Genomic DNA, 20,994 nt, shown 5'->3' with positions numbered 1-20,994 from the left:
GGCCTCCACCGTCGGATGCAGGTCACGGGAACCGAAGCACGCATCGGGCCGTCCATTTTAAACCGCCTCGGTCTCGTCGCCCGCGACGCCGCCGCCGTATGATGATGGCAGCAGCGCCACGTGGCATTAGGCCACTGGAGTGCATTTAATGAGCGCCTTCACGAGGCACAGAGCGCATGCCCGACCTTAATGTCGAAGATTAGCGCAAATTTCGAAGAGATCCGAGGAATGTTGGCGTTGACTAAGGTCATAGCTACCCCCGTGGGGGTCGAGCGGAGGATAGTTTCACAGAGACGCCGCTCGGCGTGACTGGCGGTCCAGTCAGTCGGACTAATCACCTCCTTCGACTAGATTTGAAGGGGAGGCAAGTGATCCGGCAGTAAGGACGGGGGACCCCCTTTATGGGGAGCCAATGACACATGAAGGTCAGAAGTCAAAAGGGTTAGCATGAGGTACATCCGATCGGAGAAGAGTCGGGTCAACCGGCCGAACGGGTCCGGGCGGAATCAAAGACAACCCGACGGGGAGTCGGGTTTCCGACGCTCATGGTGAATAGGGTCGCCGGGCCAGGCGGGTAGCCCACTCGGCCAAGGCGTAAAGCATCAATGCTATGAAGGAACAGTCTCAGCCGAGCACCTGGTCAGACCAATACCCACGCCCGGTCGGAACGATGCAAGCCGAGCGGATGGATGCTCGGCTTGGGGAAAAAGGAGACAAGGACAAGGGGACATTGGGGAACATCTTCTGACAACAGGCATGTTCGATGACCAAGCCATACACAGAATCCTACGACAGAAGGTTCTGCTGCCCCATCAGAGAGGTGCTCGGACTGTAGCAGTATGGTGTCAGGCATGCTCCTCTGGTAAACCCATACTAAGGTATGGTAAAGGACACGCGTACGCCTCGGTAGGTGTGCATAAGCCTCCCCACAACTCTATATAAGAGCCCTCAGACTTCACCGGAGGTACGTGATCTCTCATCTTTGGAGCCACTTCATCATTTTCTTCTTGCCTGACTTGAGCGTCGGAGGGTCGTCGTCGGGAACCCCTTCCCGGCTCGACTTCCTTGCAAGTTCGCCGGAGATCCACATCATCAGTTGGAAGAGCGCCACGTGCCCAGCGTCCATCGACTCAGCGTTCGGATAGGATCAGTATCTATTTCTAAAGGGTCAAACAATAATGTAAGTTCTCCTCACGTAGATAAATTATAAAATTTAATTTCATACTTATTAAGAAAGTTAGCCAAATTCAATATTCGGGCTAGGTCACTCCAAAAGGACATAATAACCCTCAAGGAAGTAACTAACCTAAGTCTTTTGACTGAGTCTATTCAAGATGAAACTTTAACTCAAGTCCAACAACTTGAGGAAGAAAATTTCAGGCTAAAAAGTCAAGTTAAGGAACTAAAGGACACATTAAAATGGTTCACCTTGGGTTTAAAGAATCTTGATCTAATTTTTGAAAAATAAAGAGTCGTATACAATCAATCTGGACTCTTATATAAGGCTAAATAAAGATTCAGATCATACTTATCTTTAGTAAAATGATCAAATAGAAACTCAATTCAAGCGTGGGTCCCTAAGTTTAACCTGATAAATCAAGTTGGACTTAATCAATATTAGATCCCCAAGGAGTAAATCCATTACCTTGATAAACCTTATCGAGACTATGATCTAGAGGGGACCAATAAAAAGACTATTTTTGTTATTAAATAGGCATATTTGATGTTTGATTTACTGCTTTTCTTATTCATGCTTAGATTAAGGTAAATAAGGACTTAGGCTTGATCAACACTTGACTTGTTAGACCTAAGATTTTCAAAAGGAAAATTAAATATTCAATTTCTTTAAAAGGTTTTGTCTAGAAGTGGTTGTTGCTCCAATACCCAAGAAGATCTAGTGTCTCGCCACAACTTGGAAGTAAATTATTGAAATGAATGTTTAATTGACTAACTGTTAAACCTTAGTCTAATTCAAATATAAATTATTCCTTATATTTTAATCAAAATTGAAGATAAAATTAATTATCTTACAAAATAAATAAGATTCCTTGATTGACAATCTAAAAAAAAGAGTGAGATCAATTAAAGTTTAAAATTAGTTGTTAAAACTTAACCTAATCAAACTTAATCTTTAAATCAAAGAAAATCTAATTCAAATTAATCAAACTCAAATTCAAAGTTAAATATTTTTCAAAATTCAAATTTAAATATTCTAAAACTCAAACTTAAATATTTTAAAATTCAAACTTAAATATATATTTTTTAAATTCAATCTTAAATATTCTAAAATTCATTCTTAAATATTTTTTAAATTTAAACTTAAATATTTTAAAATTCAAACTTAAATATTTTTCTTTAAACTTGAATATTTTTCAAATTCAGAGATAATATTCTCAAACTTTAAAATTAAGATTAACTTAACTTCATCTCACACAAACTCATAAATTTAATATGTTTGATAATATAGAATGAGTAAGATGGAAAATCAAGAAAGTAGATGATATATCATTGAACTTATTTTTCTATGCTTGGATTCTATGATCATAATTATTAATCAAGACATTAATTAAATTATTTAGGTTTACTATTAAAATCATTAATTAAAATTTTTATACTAACAGTAAACTCATTTGTGAATCACAATAAAAAAATTTCAATAGAAAATATTAAAAGAAGGTATACAAGCTAATTAATTTTGTAAACAATATTAAAAATTAAAGTAAATTAAAATTAAAGCATTCATAGAAATTAATTTTAACCAAATTCAACATAATTTAGAAATCTAAAATAAATTCCTACCTACTAAATTTATTAAAAAAATATATATGAGATATAATTCATAGGTTTTTCATGAAATTGAAATAAGTGGGAGAGGCGATGGGATTGAATTCCTTTAGGGTCGCCATTGAAGTTGGTGTTGTGAATCAAATCATTTAAATTAAAATCAAATAAATTATTTTTTTTTTAAATAAATCAAATTGGCTAAACTTTTCAATAAAAATTAAACAAGTAGTTCCTAAAATTCATAATTAATTTTTTTCCATGTATCAATATTTGTTATCAATAAATTCACGTGACAAAAGGCGATTCGTTTGTCCTCAGCGCCCCCGCCAACCCATCCCTAGGCCAACACGGAGGAGGTAAATCACGGGTGACTACTAACCATTAGTGCAAATGACCAAGACATGGGAGAGGTTATACTCGGTCAGTTATCAATAGATTCACGATGAATAATCAAGTTGTCCTTTCAGGACGATCTAATGACTAGCACATAAAATATTATCATCATAAAATTAGAGTTCGAATTCAATGGTTAACACATAAGATGTTATCATCATAAAATTAGGGTTCGAATTCAATCCAATTGTTGAATTAATCTATATTTTTATAAAGAAAAATTGAATTTTATTCAATCAAAGGGGTGAATTAATCTATAGTTTTAAAAGGAAAAATTGAATTTTTGATTTAGTCTATTAAAATTTTAAATTCGATTAATTCTTAACTGAATTTTTAAACTTGCTATAATATAATTTATTTTTAAAATTTTTAAATATTTTTCAGTGATTCATGTGTTAGATAAATACATGTATTAAAAAAACGAAATATTTTTTTAAAAAAAATTTGTATGAGTTAAATATTAATAAAAATCAGTTAAATAATTTAGTAAATTGTCAACCAATATTAGGTCGATTAACCAAGCTTATAAGCTATAGCTATACCTTCTCCTCGTCCCTAATTTAGGTTTTCGCACCCTAAAAATCCAAAAGGCCAAAACTCTTTCAAAAAAAGCATCGGCCTTTAAAACTCTCCCTTTTTCCAAACCCGCCTGGCCTCGCCTGGGGTGGCGGCGCTCGTGCACTCTATACGGCCGCCGCCTCTGCCGCCTATGGACCGAACTCCCCTCTCCTCTGCCTCACGTAGCTCCTTCCACTCCTTATCCGAGATCCTCAATAAGCTTCAGAGCGTTGGCTTCTGCTCCGACCTCGACTTCTCCAACTTGGAATCCACCAGCGGTGACAATCTAGGTTGCCTCTTCGATATGATCCTTTTTTCCTTCTTCAAGAAATCCTGCAAGAGAGGTGAGATGCGGCTGCTTCCGGCCACGCTTGGCGACGGGAGCTCCATCGATTTATTCAAGCTCTACTCCATAGTGCAAAGGGAAGGTGGCTATGATGCGGCTACGAAAGAGCGGAAATGGAAATCAGTGGCAGAGGCGATGGGATTGGATTCCTTTATGGGGCCGTCATTGAAGTTGGTGTTCCTTAAGTACCTGGACGTGCTGGATCAGTGGCTTCAATGGGTTGAGGGCAGAAAGGAAATTCGTGAGCCAAAGAGACACAAGAATGCGGGCACTCCTTTTGTCGGCTATGGTTCTTGTGGAACTATAAACCACAATAAGGTTGGTGAGTTCACGCCGCCATTAAATATGTATAAAGATCAATCCTTGGAACTTGGTAACGCTCAAAGGAATGGCAAGGATGTTACAACCTTCGGAGGATTCATTGCTAATGGAGGAAGCAACCATAAGATGACTAAGGAATCGCCTCTGGCTAAAATGCTTAATTGGCTGAGAATGTCGGCAAAGTGTCCTGGACATCCTTCTTTGGCAAACACCTTGACATCAAATAAAAATAAAAACAATTCATCTACAGTTGGGAAGTTCTATGCTCAAGCACTTCTAGCTAGACAGGCAAGGTCTTTCAGAAGAAGTAGTCGATCCAGTTCAAATTTATCGCTTCCGCAGGTATACTTCTTCCTTTGACACCTCATAATTCAACCAGTTGTATTTCACATCTCTAATTTGCCTTGTCAGAAAGTTCTGCATTCCAACAAGATATTTGCTGAATGACCGCTAGAAGTTATATGTATTGCAAGTCCTTTTTTCTTATAAAGACAGGAAAATGGATTAAGAAGATGAATTTGTAGAGCACATATTTTAGCATATAACTTTGATTTGCTTTAGACAATATTTGCATTGGTAGCATGCTTTCTCTGTGTATTGGGTTTGTCTATCAAATGCTTATTTAGTTTTATAAACTTACTGAATAAACTATTTCTCTTCTGATTATTCTCAGTAAGCAGATGGATATGCATAGATGAGACTTACATATCTCCACCTGAATGTATAAATATCCCATGTACCCAGGGATCAAATAGGCACAATGATCAGATAACACTTCCAAATAAGAGGATGGTACCATTTTTAGTTCTTAGGAAAATTTCCCAATAGGCCCACCTCAGTTTCTCTCTCTCTCTTGTTTTCCAAATCATACAATCTACTTTGTTTTTTTACCTAATCACACACCTTTTTACATATAAAAAATATCCTTTTTTTAACAAAATTTGCCTTTTTTATTTCTAATTTGTTTGAGGAGGTTAATTTTGTTAAATACAGGGTATTTTTGACCAAAATCATAGCAGAGGATTTGGTGAGAGTTATGAAAAAAAATATTTTTAACTTAAAAGAGGTTGAAAAGGGCCATTATAGAGTTTTAGCAAAAACACCTTATGGATATTTTTAACTAAAAGACTGTTCTTTTTAACTTGAAAAATAGGAAAATCTTCTTGAGATTCCCAAGAAACCTCTAACAATTTATTTTGGGCAAATGACTTGTTTTGAAATATCAAGAAGTTGTTGCAAAAATAATTGACGGACTTTTAACTCTGAAATTGTTTTTTTTCAACTTGAAAATACTTATTCTTCTTGAGACTTCCAGGAAGTATCCAGCAATGGAGGAACTATATATTTCTCTTAGGTAGGCACCAAATAAATATAATAAATTTCAACATAGCATATATAGTCCGCAAGAAAACATATATAAATAGTTTGAGGGTCAGGATATTTAGAATACATTAAAAACAACTTAAAATTTATCCATATAAAAATTTATGATGATCTACAAGTGCTCATATTTTGAAAACGTGTGATGATTGTGTTATTATTAATGGTGTCAATAATATCTCTGTCAATATAAGTCATTATTAATGGCTTTTGCAGTTGACTTAGAGATATCTTCCTATCACTGGAAGGAAAGATTATGTGTGATTTAAGGGGAAAAAAAAAGAGGTTGGTGATTGAGAAAAAGGGAAATTTATATGCGCTTGCCTGGAAACGTGTCTAGTTCTTATGAGTTGTGATAACTTAAAACTTTCAGAAAATTTGAAAGCTTAGTCCATTATACATAATACCTAGCAATAAATATTGTCCTTTAATCCTTTTAAGTTTTGTCCTTGCAAATATCATGACCAAAATACTTTCTTTTTTCATGCCTTTTCTACTTCCTTGTCCAAAGATACCTAACTAATCACATTGTTTGTTTGAAGCAATTTTCAAGAGAACTTACACATTGCTTGATCATACGATTTCATTGGACAACAAGTTAAATAGTTGCTCCTTGTTTCTACCACAAGTTTGTAGGCTAACTATAGGTTATTGGTATTATATATGATGCAATGATGGTAAGTACAAACTTAGAATTAAAATATGTTGTTTTATGCCAATGACCACCATCTAAATCAGTACTTTGACCATCAAGTGTGAGTTTTGGTTTCTTAGTTGGAAAATTAGAATAAATTGATTCACATGCAAAATAAGTTGTTTTAAGTCAAGAATTACTATAAGAAAGTTGAGTCACCACTTTGATCATCATATAGGATGCTGAAAGTAAATCCATAGTTGGCATATTAGATAGATTTACTTTGTCTAGACAGTTCATGTCATATTGGATGCTGAAAGTAATTCCATATTTCTAAATTCATCTGCACTCTCTTTACTTTAATTAAGTCATAAGCCTAAGTTCGCCTATTGAGCTCAACAACATGGACCATATTATTTGAATTGACAGGGATTTTGTTTCATGTTATTAGCCTACTAATGTTGGATAGCTGGCAAATAGTGTACCTGCATATCCACTTCACACCGAGGCCAGTAAGGATACAAGTAGATTCTGACTTGATAAATCATCTATTACACTTGCTCAAGTAAATGGCAAAAAACAATAAAGTGAATTCTTCATTTCATTTTGATCTTATATAATAACCGTTGCATGAATTGTTTTAGTTATGTTGAAGAATTTGCTTACTATTAAACAGAAATGGAACGAAATACATTATTAAAGAGTCTAAATATTTAATTTGGGTGTATATTGCAAATGAAAAGTGCAATATACTTGAAGATTCGCCTGAGCAACTTCTAGTAATTATTATAAATGCAGCTATTAGTTTTACCTTACATAGAACTTCAATTGAGAGGTAAGATTTGTTTAGCCAACCCAAAGAGTTGGGTCTTGTGACAAACACAGCTTGATGATGATGATGATTTGCATGGACGTGTAGATGTGTGTTTAATTGGTGGCAACCAAAAAGTTCTTAGTGAGATTGATAGTGTTTACCGGTTTACTCCTAAATTTCTGGAGTAGAACTTCTTTAGCATTCTTAAAATTGGAGCATTTGATCAAGTGGGCTATATCTTTTTAATTCTGATTTTTTGGAAGGATGTATCTTAGTTCCACGTTATTTAACTTCATCCTGAAATTCTTAAGATCCAAAAACTATCATGTTAGATTTGTCAAACAGAGCAGATTATGACAGTTCTGATTTAAAGCATGGTTTTGGTTTCACTAAACAGATTAAAGCAGCGAGAAGCGAAGATAGCCTTGAATCTGACAGGCGGGTTTCTTCAGATCAGCAAAGAGCTAAGATACCTATTGGTGGAAAGTTTCAAGCAACGATCCCAGATTGGACAGGCAGACCTTTGAGATTTTGTAATGATTTTGATACATCGAAATGGTTAGGCACGCGGACTTGGCCTTCTGAAGATCAACAAACTAATGAATTGCTAGAGTATGCTTCTATTGGAAGGGGGAGGCGAAACACCTGTCATTGTGAACAGCCACAGTCTATGGAATGTATTAGATGTCACATTGCAGAAAAAAGGCTGCAGTTAAAATGTGAACTTGGAAGGGCTTTCCATGATTGGGATTTCAAAAGTATGGGTGAGGAAGTTGCATTTTCATGGACCAAGGAAGAAGAAAAAAAGTTTCGGGATGCAGTTTTTCAGAGCCAACCATCTCTAAATGAGAATTTCTGGGACAAGCTTTACATCAATTGTCCTTCTAAAACAAGGAGAAACTTAGTCAGCTACTATTTCAATGTGTTTCTCCTTGGACGGAGGAGGCACCAGAATTTTGTTACTCCAAAAAATATTGACAGTGATGATGAAGTAACAGAGTTTGACTTCTCAAGTCATTCTGTTCGTCAACTAACTGAAGTTCCTGATCACAAAACCCTTGTTTGCGTTCAAAATCAACAGTGTATGGATATAGATGAGGACGATGATTAACTGTCGCATTAAAGTCGACTAATGTGAGGACTTCTGGGTGATCATTGCTTTGAACTCTCGAGGTTAGCTGTGATTCAAACCTTTCCAAAGGTGCTGGTCTGATGAGAACCGAGGCATAATCTCTCATGCTTTTGGAGATATGCTGCAGCCAGATTCTTCTGCTATCAATATATTGTTTGACGTTCTCTCTTCGTAGCAAAATACCAAATCAAAAAAATGATGAAGTTCCCAGAATGGAAATTTTCCAAGTTATCTGATGAGGTAATTGGTCTGGCTTTTCTATTTAGGCTTGCACAGTGGCTTGCACAATGCACAAGAAAACAAAGAATTTGATATTCGTTTGAAGCGTCTTAAAATTTATAACTGACACTTAAATTTAAGATTCCATTTTTTAAATATATGGGACAAACTTCAATTTAGCTGTGTTCAATTTCATCTTTCATTGTAAATTTCTTGACTTAGGAGAACTGTGTGATTGATGATACTTTTGGTTCAGTTGATTTAATGGAAATGGATCATATGAAAGGATAAGTGTAAATCCTTTCATACAAAACTTATTTAAACATTTTAAAAGATGAAACATCTAATCTTATAATCCCAACACTCAAAGGACAGATTGACTATGTAAAATCTTCTATTATATATATATATAACAATAAAAGGATCATATATTTAAAAGACAGAATGAATCCAAAGTGCCAAAAATAAATATCAAAAATATATTGAGAAATATCTGTTAGTAAAAATAGTAAAAAAAGAAAGTCATAGTATAAATTTAGAAGGTCTAGAAAATACAAAGAAACACTTATTGATAAAATTTGACCGATATAAATGTATAACTAAAATTGCTACATTAACCTAAAGTTGTCTAAATTAGAAAAGAAAGTCATAATATGAGTCGATATAATTTAGGAAACATAAAGGGAAATTTATTTATGAGTAAATTAGTATAGATCCATTTATTAATGGTCCTTAAAAAATCTTAATTGAAAAAAAAAAGACATCAAATAATTTTAAAGGTTCATAGAATACAAAAGAGTATTTATTTATGAAATTAGACTAATATAAGTTTTTATAGCCGTTTTGGTAAATTTTTTATATGAATTTATACTGGTCAGAAAAGGGAAGCATAAAATAACTTTAAATGGTATAGAAAATACAAAAAAGTGTTTGTTTATAAAATTTGATGAGTATAGGTCCATATAATAGTTTCAATAAAATTATTATATGAATATTTCTAGAAGATAAAAAAATAGTGCAAATTCTTGAAAAAAAAATAGTGTATATTAGAGAAAAAAAAAGAAAGATCAAGTGGTTTTATAAATTTTTTTATCGATTATTAAGATAAATCAGAAAGTACTCGCAATGGACAATCATTGCGACAGTCCAGAATAGCATCCTTTAGTTACCCATCATTTTTTCCATCAATCGTCAAAATAACTCAATATCCTTTAATTGCTCATCCATTTAGAAAACAAATTAGAAAAAAAAATTCTACAAATATTCTGAATGACACCTATAATATCCCTCCATAATTCATATTAAAAGATATATAAGATATTATCAACTAGACCATAAGGTTGTAATTTGTTTACGGGCCCCTCTACAGCTTAAAGTTTATCCTCCAATGCATGTTCTCCAAACTATTAACCTTTTTGAGAAACGGAGCCCAGGGAAAGATTCCACGAGGCCGCAATCATACGGTCTGTTCATTTTATGGATCAACAATATAACAAATAAATATCAGCTTTCATGATTAAAAGGCATGAATATGACTGCCGCCGACTATTGCAAGCTGAAAGGAAAATAGAAGACAACGATAGACCGTCAAAATATGCTTGATGCAAGCAAATAGGGGAACGGAACACCAGGATTGATCTCTCCCCACATAGGCGACATTACAAAATCAGCCAGCACAAGTATCTTGGACGAATATAAAGGTTTTATGAAAAACCGATACAACTGAAATGAGATTGTAAAGATTATTAATAACCACCCTTGAGATCATTAACGACATCATATGGAATGGGTGTGACAGTCTCCAATGTGGCACCTTCCACCATGAAACCAGGCTTGGGGCCTTCAGGCTGCCTCTTAGTACTGATGATCTCACCCCGTGCCTTTGCTTCCACCTTCAATTGGTCATTTTTCTTCACTCTTGCACGAAAATCTTCCTGGCACCTAGAAGGCAGGACATGCTCTACACGAACATGAATCCTCTTCCTGATGATCCGATTACCAACCTGAAGTTTGTAGAGTTGTTAGATCACTGATGAGCATGTACTGAAAGCCAATAATGGAATGCAGTCCATTGATAAGAAAAAAGATCCAGTTCAACTTCAACAAAAAAACATCCAGTTGGACTGAATTTTAGCCAGGTTCATACAGAAGAAAACAAGAACCAACAAAGACTACAATCTATAACACCAGTTTAGATTTTAAGATCCAATAGCCAGAATTTGAAAACTTTGAACACAGACCACGATCTAACACCAGTTTGGATTTTAAGATTAATAGACAGAAATAGAAAAATTTGTCCAAAATCATTATTTGAGATTTAGAGACGTGGAATATGAAATATGAATAGGTAAAACTAACCATGACATGACATGGAAAACCCTACATGCAGAGAACCAGAAAATCAACACAAAAAGTGTAATGTCTCTCCAAATTGTGGTTGTTGCTTAGTACAAGTTTACAAATGGCATGAGAAGATTTACCATGATAAGTACCTAAAGATTCATATTGAATCTCAACGGGAATTTCTCTTGATCTCATCTCGTACCCATCGGAGCAACAAAGAACTTGGATACTTACATTAAATTCTTCACAAAAGTTCTTTTTTTTTAACATTTTGATAGCATCAGTTCCAAAATAATTTAAACATTTATTTGCAGAAAATTAAATCCCTGACAACAAGAAATGTTAACCATATTTATTTTATCAAATGATCTAACTATAAAGTTCCTACAATACACAACAAAAACAATCATCATGTGTTAATCTTGGGACCAATTGGTTTGCAACCTCTTGAAATACACCATCAAAATGTTAACAGATTAATGTATATACTTGCAAACGATGAAAAGTTCTCACTTTATTTGTTGAATAAATTTAGTTTTATCCTCATACACATTCGACCATGGGAAAAAGGAGGTTCTCTCTTGCATGTTGAAGTTGTAGTGATGAATCCTTATAACGGATCAGCATCTGAAGTGTCATAATGACCACGAGCTGAGATTGTTGATGCAACAAAAATCTTTAAAACAGAATGCTGAATCTACAGTTGCAATTCCAACTATGAAAACTTAGCAAAACAACACATTTACATTCAATGTTTAATATCACTTAGCTCTTGGGTCATGGTAGGATGTGTAGATGATGTAATTTCTGTTGAAATATAACTCCTTTACCCGTAAAAAGGAAGTCTTTGTTTTCTGCCAACTACGTAATATACACCCACTGTGACTTGAAGGCCAGCGCTGGCTACTACACATGCGCATTTGAGCAAAATAAACCTTCAAGATTTCACGGCTCCTAACAAAACTATATAAATCACAAATCTTGCAGTTCCTAATAATATTTAAGCAACGTGAAAACAAGGAAACGTGCAATAATCATGCTTTGGGTAAAAGCATGCAGTAGTTACATTTCCATGACTTAAAATTTCCACAATCAAAGATAATATGCAAGCGAAGTATAGGAATTCATAGGAATAATCAATGAAAGGCTAAAGGACGCAAACCTGTTTGTTGATCTCGACGCCGATGGCTCGCTTGGTAACATTCCAAACTCTACCAGTGCGTCCGTGGTAGAACTTATGTGGCATACCCTTGTGGACGGCGCCGTTCACCTTGACATCGACGTAGTCACCGATCTTGTAGGTGCGCAGGTAGGTCGTCAGGGGAATGTAGCCCTTCTTCCTGAATGGACGGGAAAAGAGATCCCTTGTCCTCGAGCGCAGTCCATGCCCAGCCGGCATTTTGACAAACGGTTTCCTTCGCTCCGCCGCCTGCTGTTGATACGAGGGAATGAGCAAGGAGAGCGCTAGGGTTTTAATTTCCTCGTATTTATCGTACTCTAAATGGGCCGCCTCGATGGTCTGGGACCCGGCCCAATTAAAATGTAGAACTGTCTAACTTGCTTACCCTAAGAAAATCTTTAAACAATCAAGTGTGTGTGTTTTTTGAAATCATCCTCTTTCATTTTTTTTTTATCAAAAGAATATTTTATTAGTGCTGGAGGTATAATATTTAACTGAAAATTTTAATATATGATTGAGGTTAATATTAGGTTAGTTGTGATCTAATTAGTTGTGTCAAGTGTGTAGGCATAAATTACTTGACAAATGTTAAAATTTAGATGGTTAAAACTTGACAAACAAATTCTTAGTTGGAGGCTATGTGAATCAAATCCAAATAGTTAAGACTTGACAGATGAAATTCCTAGTCGAATGCTAGATGAATCAAGTCCAAATGGATAAGACTTAGCAGACAACAAGTATAACTAGGTACTAGGTGAATCAAGTCCAAGTAGAATTAGCTGGAAACTAAAGGTTTGACAAGCAAGTCCAAGTAGAAGCAGTTGGGAGTTGTGGCTTGATATCTCAATCTAGATAAGTCAGTCGGAGGCTAAACATCTAGACCTAACATAAGTGAGAGTAACTTTAAATTTTGTATCATGCTCATTATATGTAACCACTGCAGGGAAGCATGTTCAACGATTCCAAGTAACGGGATGGAGGAGTCTCAAGTGACTAACTGGTGATAACTTTCGACGAAGGGATTTCGAAGGATCCAAGCAATGATATCAAAGTCGGGGTGATCGTAGGATACGAACGACCGGAGCAGCTTCCAGGTGACTAGGAGATGACTTTATCAGTAATCTGACCCTCTCTAGGCAACTAGAGAGCCTCGTTAACATTCTTGAAAGCAATCAGGAAGGCTCCAAGCGACTGGAGGGGTACTATAGAAAAAGCTTCAAGGTAGAGTTTATAGACAACTCAATTACTCATTCATACATTCTCTCGTGCTCGTGCTTTTGTGCTCTCTCACCTTCTATGTTGCGATACGCTATGACTTTCTCTTCATTTTTGATCGGCAACACTTAGAGTACATTTTCATTTCTATTGTGTTACCTCATTTTGTTATTGTGCTAATTTTTAGATTTTTTTTTTTAAAGATTTCTCTATCTGAAAGAAATTGTGAAATAAAAATCATATTATTATTATTGTTGTGTGTGTCTACTTCTGATTTGATTGATCAACTACTTGCATGCTTAAATTATTAGCTAAATCTATTGCGTGTTTATATTACCTTATCTTACTTGATTGAATCAGTTTAAGTAATTTTTATTTCTGTTGTGCTACTCTACTTGATTCAATTAATTTATTATCTGCTCATTTAAAAATTAATAATGCTATTTACCCCCCCACATTGAGTTTGATCACACATGTTTACCCCACCAACCCCTTATAAAATGACACATCTACCCTTATGTACACTGTTCAATATTATTATCTTTTATCACACGCATTAAATCCTGAATCGATCGACTAGTTGTATAAACAGGACAAGCCATCATTATAGTAATTATGATTTTGTAGTTACTACTATAGTTATAGTAGCTACTATTGATATAAAAAACTTACTTTTTGTGTATATGAATGAATAATATTCATTCATTAACTCTAGAATATATTCCTAGAGCATATTCTTATTATTTAGTCATGAAGACTTACTTAAGTATCTCTTAAAGAATTTCTTTGTATGTGTCTCTTAATGATTCTTTTTGTATGTATAAATATGCCTTTGTACTTGACATTTTGAGTTAATCAAGAAGATTAAGAAACAAGTGTTATTGAGTTCTCCATTCTCTTCCTTCTATAAGGATCCTCATCTTTTTCGCTCAAACAAAGTGATATCAAAGCCAAGTTAGAGTGCTCAATTGATGGCCAACAATGGAGCTTCTTCATTTCAATTTCCTCATCTCATAAAGGAGAATTATGAGATATGGTGTCTAAGGATGAAAGCCTAGTTCTCAAGATGTATAGGAGATTGTAGAGAAAGAATATGAGAAGCCTCAAAATGAAGATAATTTTCCTCAAGTAGAAAAGGATTCTTTGTCAAGGACAAAGAAGAATGATTAATAAGCCTTCATCCATCAATGTTTGGATGATTCCATATTCGAGAAGGTGGTTGATGTTACTACTTTAAAAGAAGCTTAGGAGATATTGGGAAAGGCTCTCATAGGTGTTGACAAAGTAAAGAAGGTAAAATTTCAATCACTAAGGTGTGATTTTGAAGCATTGGAGATGAAAGAATTTGAATCTATTATGGATTATTGTTCCAGGTGAAGACAATTGTTAATCAATTGAAGAGATATAGAGACAAGATATAATATGTACACATAGTGGAAAAGGTGCTTCATTTTTTTAATTCCTAAATTTGATTATATTGTGTAAGTCATTGAAGAAATAGAAGATTTAGATTCAATTACTATTGAAGAATTATAGGGCCCATTACAAGCCTATGCAAAAAAATTAAGAGAAGACAAGAGTCATTAAAGCAAGTTCTTAAAGTCAAGGCTACATTAAAAATGATGAAAGAAGACATAATTTGTTGGTTCCGTGCGGCCGACAAGAGGAGAGTGAATTACCTTGAAAATAAAAAACAAAACCCCTTCTCAACTTTTCGAACTAAATTAAGAAACACTTGTTTAAACAGAAACTAATTTTTTAAAAAAAGGAACGAAGAGTCCCAAAAATTACTTGGTTTGTAATCAGAAGATTGCTAGTTCAAGACATTGAAAAGCTCACTAGAAGATCTTCTTCTGGCAGAGTAACCTCTTACAACAGTTTAAGTACAGAAATATAGAGTAGAATAGAAAATGAATTGGTTTACGAGTGTTGTACTGAACTACTAAGATCAGGGCTCTATTTATACCCTGCTAGTTGGATCTGACTGTTTGCTAACATGGTAGCTCCGAACACCCGGAAGGGATCTAGGTGCTTAGACATGGATAGAACTTTATTCACATCGACAATGGCTCGCAACGGCTAGTGGATAAAAAGTTATCTTGGTCTAGGTGCCCTGACCGGTCTGGGTGCCCGGACCGGTCTGGGTGCCTGGAGCGCTCTAGGCGCTCGAACGCTGCTGACATGCCCCTGCTCAACGGCTCAATGAGGAGGCGTCCCTAAGGTGCCCAGGCGGTCCGGGCATCCAGACAGTCAACACCAAGTTGACTGTTTGATTTCTCCTCCGTTCCAGCTTTGTTCACTTGGATGATTTCGGCCATCCGGAATTGGGCTCACCCGAATCCATCTTCGAACCTTCTCCTCGAGCAATCTTCTGCTTCGGCTTCCCGTCCCTCGGAAACACCGGGCGCTTCTTTCTCTTCTATCAACGTACTCTTCCACAGCACTTCGTCCCTCAGATGCATCGAGCTCATCGACTTTTTCCTGTGACATCCTTCTCGCTAGATTTGTATTTCGCTCGACTTCTTATGCTCATAAGTTCCTACACACTTAGACACGAGGCATCAAACACTCATAGGACCTAACTTAACTCAATTGACCACATCAAAAGTAACTCAGGGTACTTACAATCTCCTACTTTTTCATGTGCATCAACCTGAGTTAGAATTAGGGTAAAAACATAGAATTTACCAATAAAATCTAGAATTTACCAATAAAATCTAGAATTTTTCTTACTATAAAATTACAAATATAACCTCCCCTAGACTTAAGCTCTCATCTCTCATTCTTCCCCTTTGATCACATCAAAATAAAATTAGTATAAAAACATGAGAAATAGAGCAACATAAATTTGAAAGGTTCTAAGGAGTTAAGGAAGCAGGTACCAATGTGAATAAATTTTTCCAAAAAGCATTCTTTTAAAAATCTGAATTTCTAAGATTAATAACCATATTTATCACAATTAATTTAAAAATTATTTTAAGGCTTAAAAAAATTCTAAAATTTTTTCTCAACATTCAACAGAAGGATATGGATTAGAGTAAAATTTTTCATAAAAAATATCTAAGTATTTTAACAGAAATAATTTGTTTTGTATAGAGATATAGTTTTTGTAAAATAAATGTAAAAAATAGATTATGATCCAAGAAAAAAAAATCTTCCATATTTTTTAAGTATCAAAGATAGAATGGATAACAACACAAAAATTTTAAAAATTTTAAAATTAATTTTCATGAATTTTTATACTTAAAAATTAATATTTAAGTAAATAATCCATATAAATTTTATTAAAGACTAGAAAATTTTGAAAATAATTTTCTAGATAGAGAACCAAATTTACTATTATCAAAAAAAAAAAAAGAAATTCTAAAGGAAAACTCACATGAAAAATATTTTAAGCAAATAACATTATATTTGAAAATGAATATTTAAAAATAGTTTTTCCATCCTAAAACTTTGGATAATTTTTTCAAAATGTTAAAAATATAATGGTAGTTATATAAAAAATTAGGGGTTTTCAAAATAAATCTCTAAAAATTTTAAACTTTTAAATTATGATTTTCCAATCAAGACTTAAACAAATTATTTAATCAATGAAAAAATATAAAAAAATTTTATATGAACAAATTATTTATGTTAGTACCCCAAGATAATTTTGATATGATCAAACAAGTTAAGTTAGGTTCTGTTGCGTTTAACCCTGTGTCTAAGTGTGCAGGAACTTAGAAGCATAGGAAGTCGAGCGAAAGACGCAGTTAGCGAGATGGACGACATGGGAGAGAGCCGACGGGCTCGGTGCGTCTGAGGAATGAGGTGTTGCGGAAGAGTACACCGGACGAGAAGGAAGCAAGCAGCGATTCCGAGCGACGAGAAACTGGAGTGGAAGTTTGCTCGAGAAGGCCAGAAGTTGGGTTCGGGTGAGTCCTATTCCGGATGGTCGAAATCACCCAAGCGATCGGAGTCGGAGTGGAAAACCCGGATCGAGGTGAGCAGAAGTGAAGAAGGAAGCCCAGACCAAAAGTCAGCAAAAGGCTGACTTCTGATGCCCGGGGTGTAGGATCATAAAGCGCTAGAGGGGGGTGAATAACGCTCATGGCTAATTCGTAAAACTTTAAGTAAATGCGCAGTGAAAATATAAAAAGACACAACACACACACTAAGATTTTACTTGGTTCGGAGCCTGTGACGACTTCTACTCCAAAGTCCACATGTAAGAGTGCTTTCGATGGATAATTACTATAAATTCATAGATTTACAAATACAATGATTAAATGCAGTAATGAAAATTATACCAACAATTTAAAAACAAAGAATTCAAAGCTTCCGGCCGTCAGAGTCGAGTTATGACTTTGTCGGATCGTCTTTTGAGCAGCTTGAAGAAGCGGAAGTCGTTCGTTGTGTTGTTCTAAAGTTCCTAGTCGAAGCTACTTTTATAGGCTGTTTCGAGCGCCCGGAACCCCTCCGGGTGCCTGGACCACGTGGCTCGGCCACTCCCGCATGCCACATCATCTTGACGATAACTTCTGAGTTCTGGGCGCCTGGACCAGCTCGGGGGACCTGGACCAGCTTTTTCCAACCCTATTTTCTACAAATTAAAGTTAGTCCAGGCATAAAATAATATATATAAACTAAATTTTCACAGCCTCTGACTGTCCGATTTTGACTTTGAGTTTCAATGAAACTTTAGGTCAAACCGACGCATACTGTTCCTTTTTATGGGAACACGTCCTCACCTAATCCTCTCAAGAGAAGTTACCTGTTACCACATCATCTTCCATATCAATATTTCACAACTTATCAATTTGGACCAAGTCCAGTCGGTCTACCAAATCGCTGGTTCAGTCTATGGAACTGGTTTGGGTCCGGTTCGACCCCAGTTAGGTCTGGTTCATCCATTTATGTTTGTCTTCTCTCTGTTTTGCTTCCAGCTCCATATTCCAGAAAAATAATCATACAAACATAAATAGACAACCTAGCCTATATCTGTAAGTCTACCTAACCCACTAGACTCACCTTTTGCTTGGAGGTTCCTCCTCCAAGTCTACCACCTAAGGGTCAATCCCTTAGGATCAAGTTGCACTCCTATAAGTATACCCGACCTACTAGGCTTCATGCTTGGACATCATCCAAGACTTTACCATTACCTAGGTCTACCTCCCCTTAGAATTTACACTGCCTAGCTTCACTCACTAGGACTTCCACCACCTAAGGTTACCTCCTCCTAAGATTTTCACCACCTAGATTCACTCACTAGAGTTTAGCTTCATTAACTAAGACTTCCACCACCTAAGGATACCTCCCCCTAGGATTTTCACCACCTAGATTAACTCACTAGGGCCTACCTTCACTTACTAAGACTTCCATCACCTAAGGTTACCTCCCCCTAGGATTTCCACTGTCTAGCTTCACTCACTAGGACTTACCCTTGCCTAAGTTAGGACTTTTGTTAGTCATCTAGTTCTAACTAGACTTCTCTCTTCCAAACATTAAGTCATGTTTGGTTAAACCCTTAGTCAAACTAACCAGACTTAGGTATATTATCAAGCATCAAAACCCTTGAAGCTGATTGCACCAACAATCTCCCCCTTTTTTATGTTTGACAATTTTCTTAAATTGGGAGTTAAAATGTTTTTAACTTAAGGTCACTCTCCCCCTTTGACACACATCAAAAAGACTACCTAAGGTTCCCTTGGCTTTGCACTAATAATTTTGAAAAACACTTGAGAAATCTTTATTAAAGCATTTGTTTTCAAACATTATTTTAAAAATATCACTTTTGAAAATGTAGTTAAAAATACAATAATTTTAAAAATGTTTTCAAACATAGTTTTAAAGAATTTTAAAAATTAATTTTGAAAGAATTTTGAAAACTATGTTTGATCTTTCGATCAGGACTCCTCCTCAATCTGACACTTTCTTAGGACCTTGTTAACCACAAGGAATACATCCAATGTGTCTTAGAGATTGATCCAAATTAAAAGAACTAAAGTATTTTTTAAAAATATTTTATAAAAATTTTTAAGTAAAGTATTTTCAGAAGTTTTCAAAAGTGTTTTTAGACTAACTTTTTCAAAGAGGTTTCCAAAAAGAAGTTCAAAGAGTTTTCAAAGTAAGTTCTCAAAAATATTTGTCAAAAAATTTCAAAATGAATTTTCAAATAAGTTTTCAAAGATTTGCAAATGAATTTTGAAAGAATTTTTTAACTTATATTGATCTTTTTATAAGGTCTTCCCTTATCTTGACACATCCTTAGAAGTCCTTGTTGACCACAAGGAAGATTGCCTATATGTCTATGGGTTGATCTAAATCAAAAGATCAGTTAAAATATATTTTTCAAAACATAAATTTTTAAAATGAGTTTTCAAATATTTTCAAGTGTGATATTTCAAATATTTTTCAAAAGGAAAACATATCTAGATTGTTCAAAGAGTTTTCAAAACTTTAAAAAGAATTCTAAAACAATAAAAAAAATCCCCAAAATATTTTAAAGCATTTTCTTGAAAAAGCACCTCCCCTTAACCTGACACACCCTGGTTATCCTTGTTAACAATAAGGAAATCTACCTAAGTGTCTAGGGGACTAGATTCTGTTGGATCGAGAAGCGCTAGGGGGGGTGAATAGTACTCGTGACTTTCACTTTTCATTTCGGAAAATCAACGAGTAAATGCAACATAAATATAAAACACAGGGATTTACTTGGTTCGGAGCATGTGGCGACTCCTACTCCAAGGCCCACGCTCATTGAGCGTTTACTTTGGGCAACAACTAAAAGCTCGCAAATATTACAAGAGATTATTACAATAATACTATACTGAAAAACTATACCGACAACAAGAAATTGAAACTTCATAGCTTCAGGTCGTCGGGGTCTTGTTATAGCTCAACTAGATCGTCTCGTTAGCAGTGCGCTGAAGAAAGATTACTTTTTCGATGATCTCCTCAGCTGTTGGTCAAGAATGGCTTATATAGGCCGTTGAGGGTGCCTTCAAGGCCCTTTAGGGTGCCTCTATCATCGGCGGATTCACAGCACAGATAAGCTCCACTTTGTCTGTTGCTTATCCTCTTGAGGGTGCCTCCGATGCCCTTGAGGGTGCCTCCAAGGCTGTTCGAGGCACCTCCATCTCCTTTGGAGGGCACCTCCAGCTCCACTGCATAGACTCCTCAGCCTTGCACCCGAGGTGCCTCCAAGCTCCATGGAGTGCGCCTCGGGTACTGTTCATCCGAGGTAAAACTTGTTCTTTTATCCCTGCAAGATATGTTAGTCCAAAAATAACAAACATACCTTGCAAAATAAAGTTAGCACATAATAATAACATAAACATAAATGTCTGACAGACACCGGACTGTCTAGTTCTAACTTCGAATTTTCGTCCGAAAATCCTAGGTCGAACCGACATCTACTGTTCTCTCAACGGGGAACGCGTCCTCACCTACTCCACTCAGGAGAGTGTACCTGTTACCAGTTCGATCCTCCAGATCGATTGGGCTTTTGCTCATCGCTTGAGTTTTCATATCTTTCCGCTGGACGTTCGCTCCACAACCCGCCCAGACTTTCCACCCGATCTGCGACACCGAGATTTTCACCTAGAGTTTCTGACTCTTAGGACTTTTGCCCGAAGACCTCGACCCGCCAAGGCTTTCCGCCTAGGGTTACCACCCCCTAGGACCTAGGGTTACC

At 35.7% G+C, this 20,994-nt stretch overlaps 2 protein-coding genes across 2 annotated transcripts; one reads left to right on the top strand and one right to left on the bottom strand.

The window, feature by feature from the left end:
- Window positions 1-3,745: 3,745 nt before the first annotated feature.
- On the top strand, window positions 3,746-8,861 carry LOC121989348 (AT-rich interactive domain-containing protein 2-like). The gene is made up of 2 exons (XM_042543333.1): window positions 3,746-4,744; window positions 7,628-8,861. Exons 1-2 carry the CDS (start codon window positions 3,887-3,889, stop codon window positions 8,339-8,341), a joined length of 1,572 nt encoding a protein of 523 aa, XP_042399267.1. The 5' UTR covers window positions 3,746-3,886; the 3' UTR covers window positions 8,342-8,861.
- Window positions 8,862-10,071: 1,210 nt separating this feature from the next.
- On the bottom strand, window positions 10,072-12,386 carry LOC121989346 (60S ribosomal protein L21-1-like). Its single transcript, XM_042543332.1, has 2 exons — window positions 12,087-12,386; window positions 10,072-10,584 (listed from the first exon to the last, which is right to left on the bottom strand). The coding sequence occupies exons 1-2, from the start codon at window positions 12,321-12,323 to the stop codon at window positions 10,327-10,329; spliced, it is 495 nt and encodes a 164-aa protein (XP_042399266.1). The 5' UTR covers window positions 12,324-12,386; the 3' UTR covers window positions 10,072-10,326.
- Between the last annotated feature and the right edge of the window lie 8,608 nt (window positions 12,387-20,994).

Source organism: Zingiber officinale, chromosome 6B (assembly GCF_018446385.1).
Source record: "Zingiber officinale cultivar Zhangliang chromosome 6B, Zo_v1.1, whole genome shotgun sequence".
NCBI lineage: Eukaryota > Viridiplantae > Streptophyta > Magnoliopsida > Zingiberales > Zingiberaceae > Zingiber > Zingiber officinale.
Note: the sequence above shows the minus strand (reverse complement) of the source record. Positions and strands in the feature narration are given on the sequence as shown.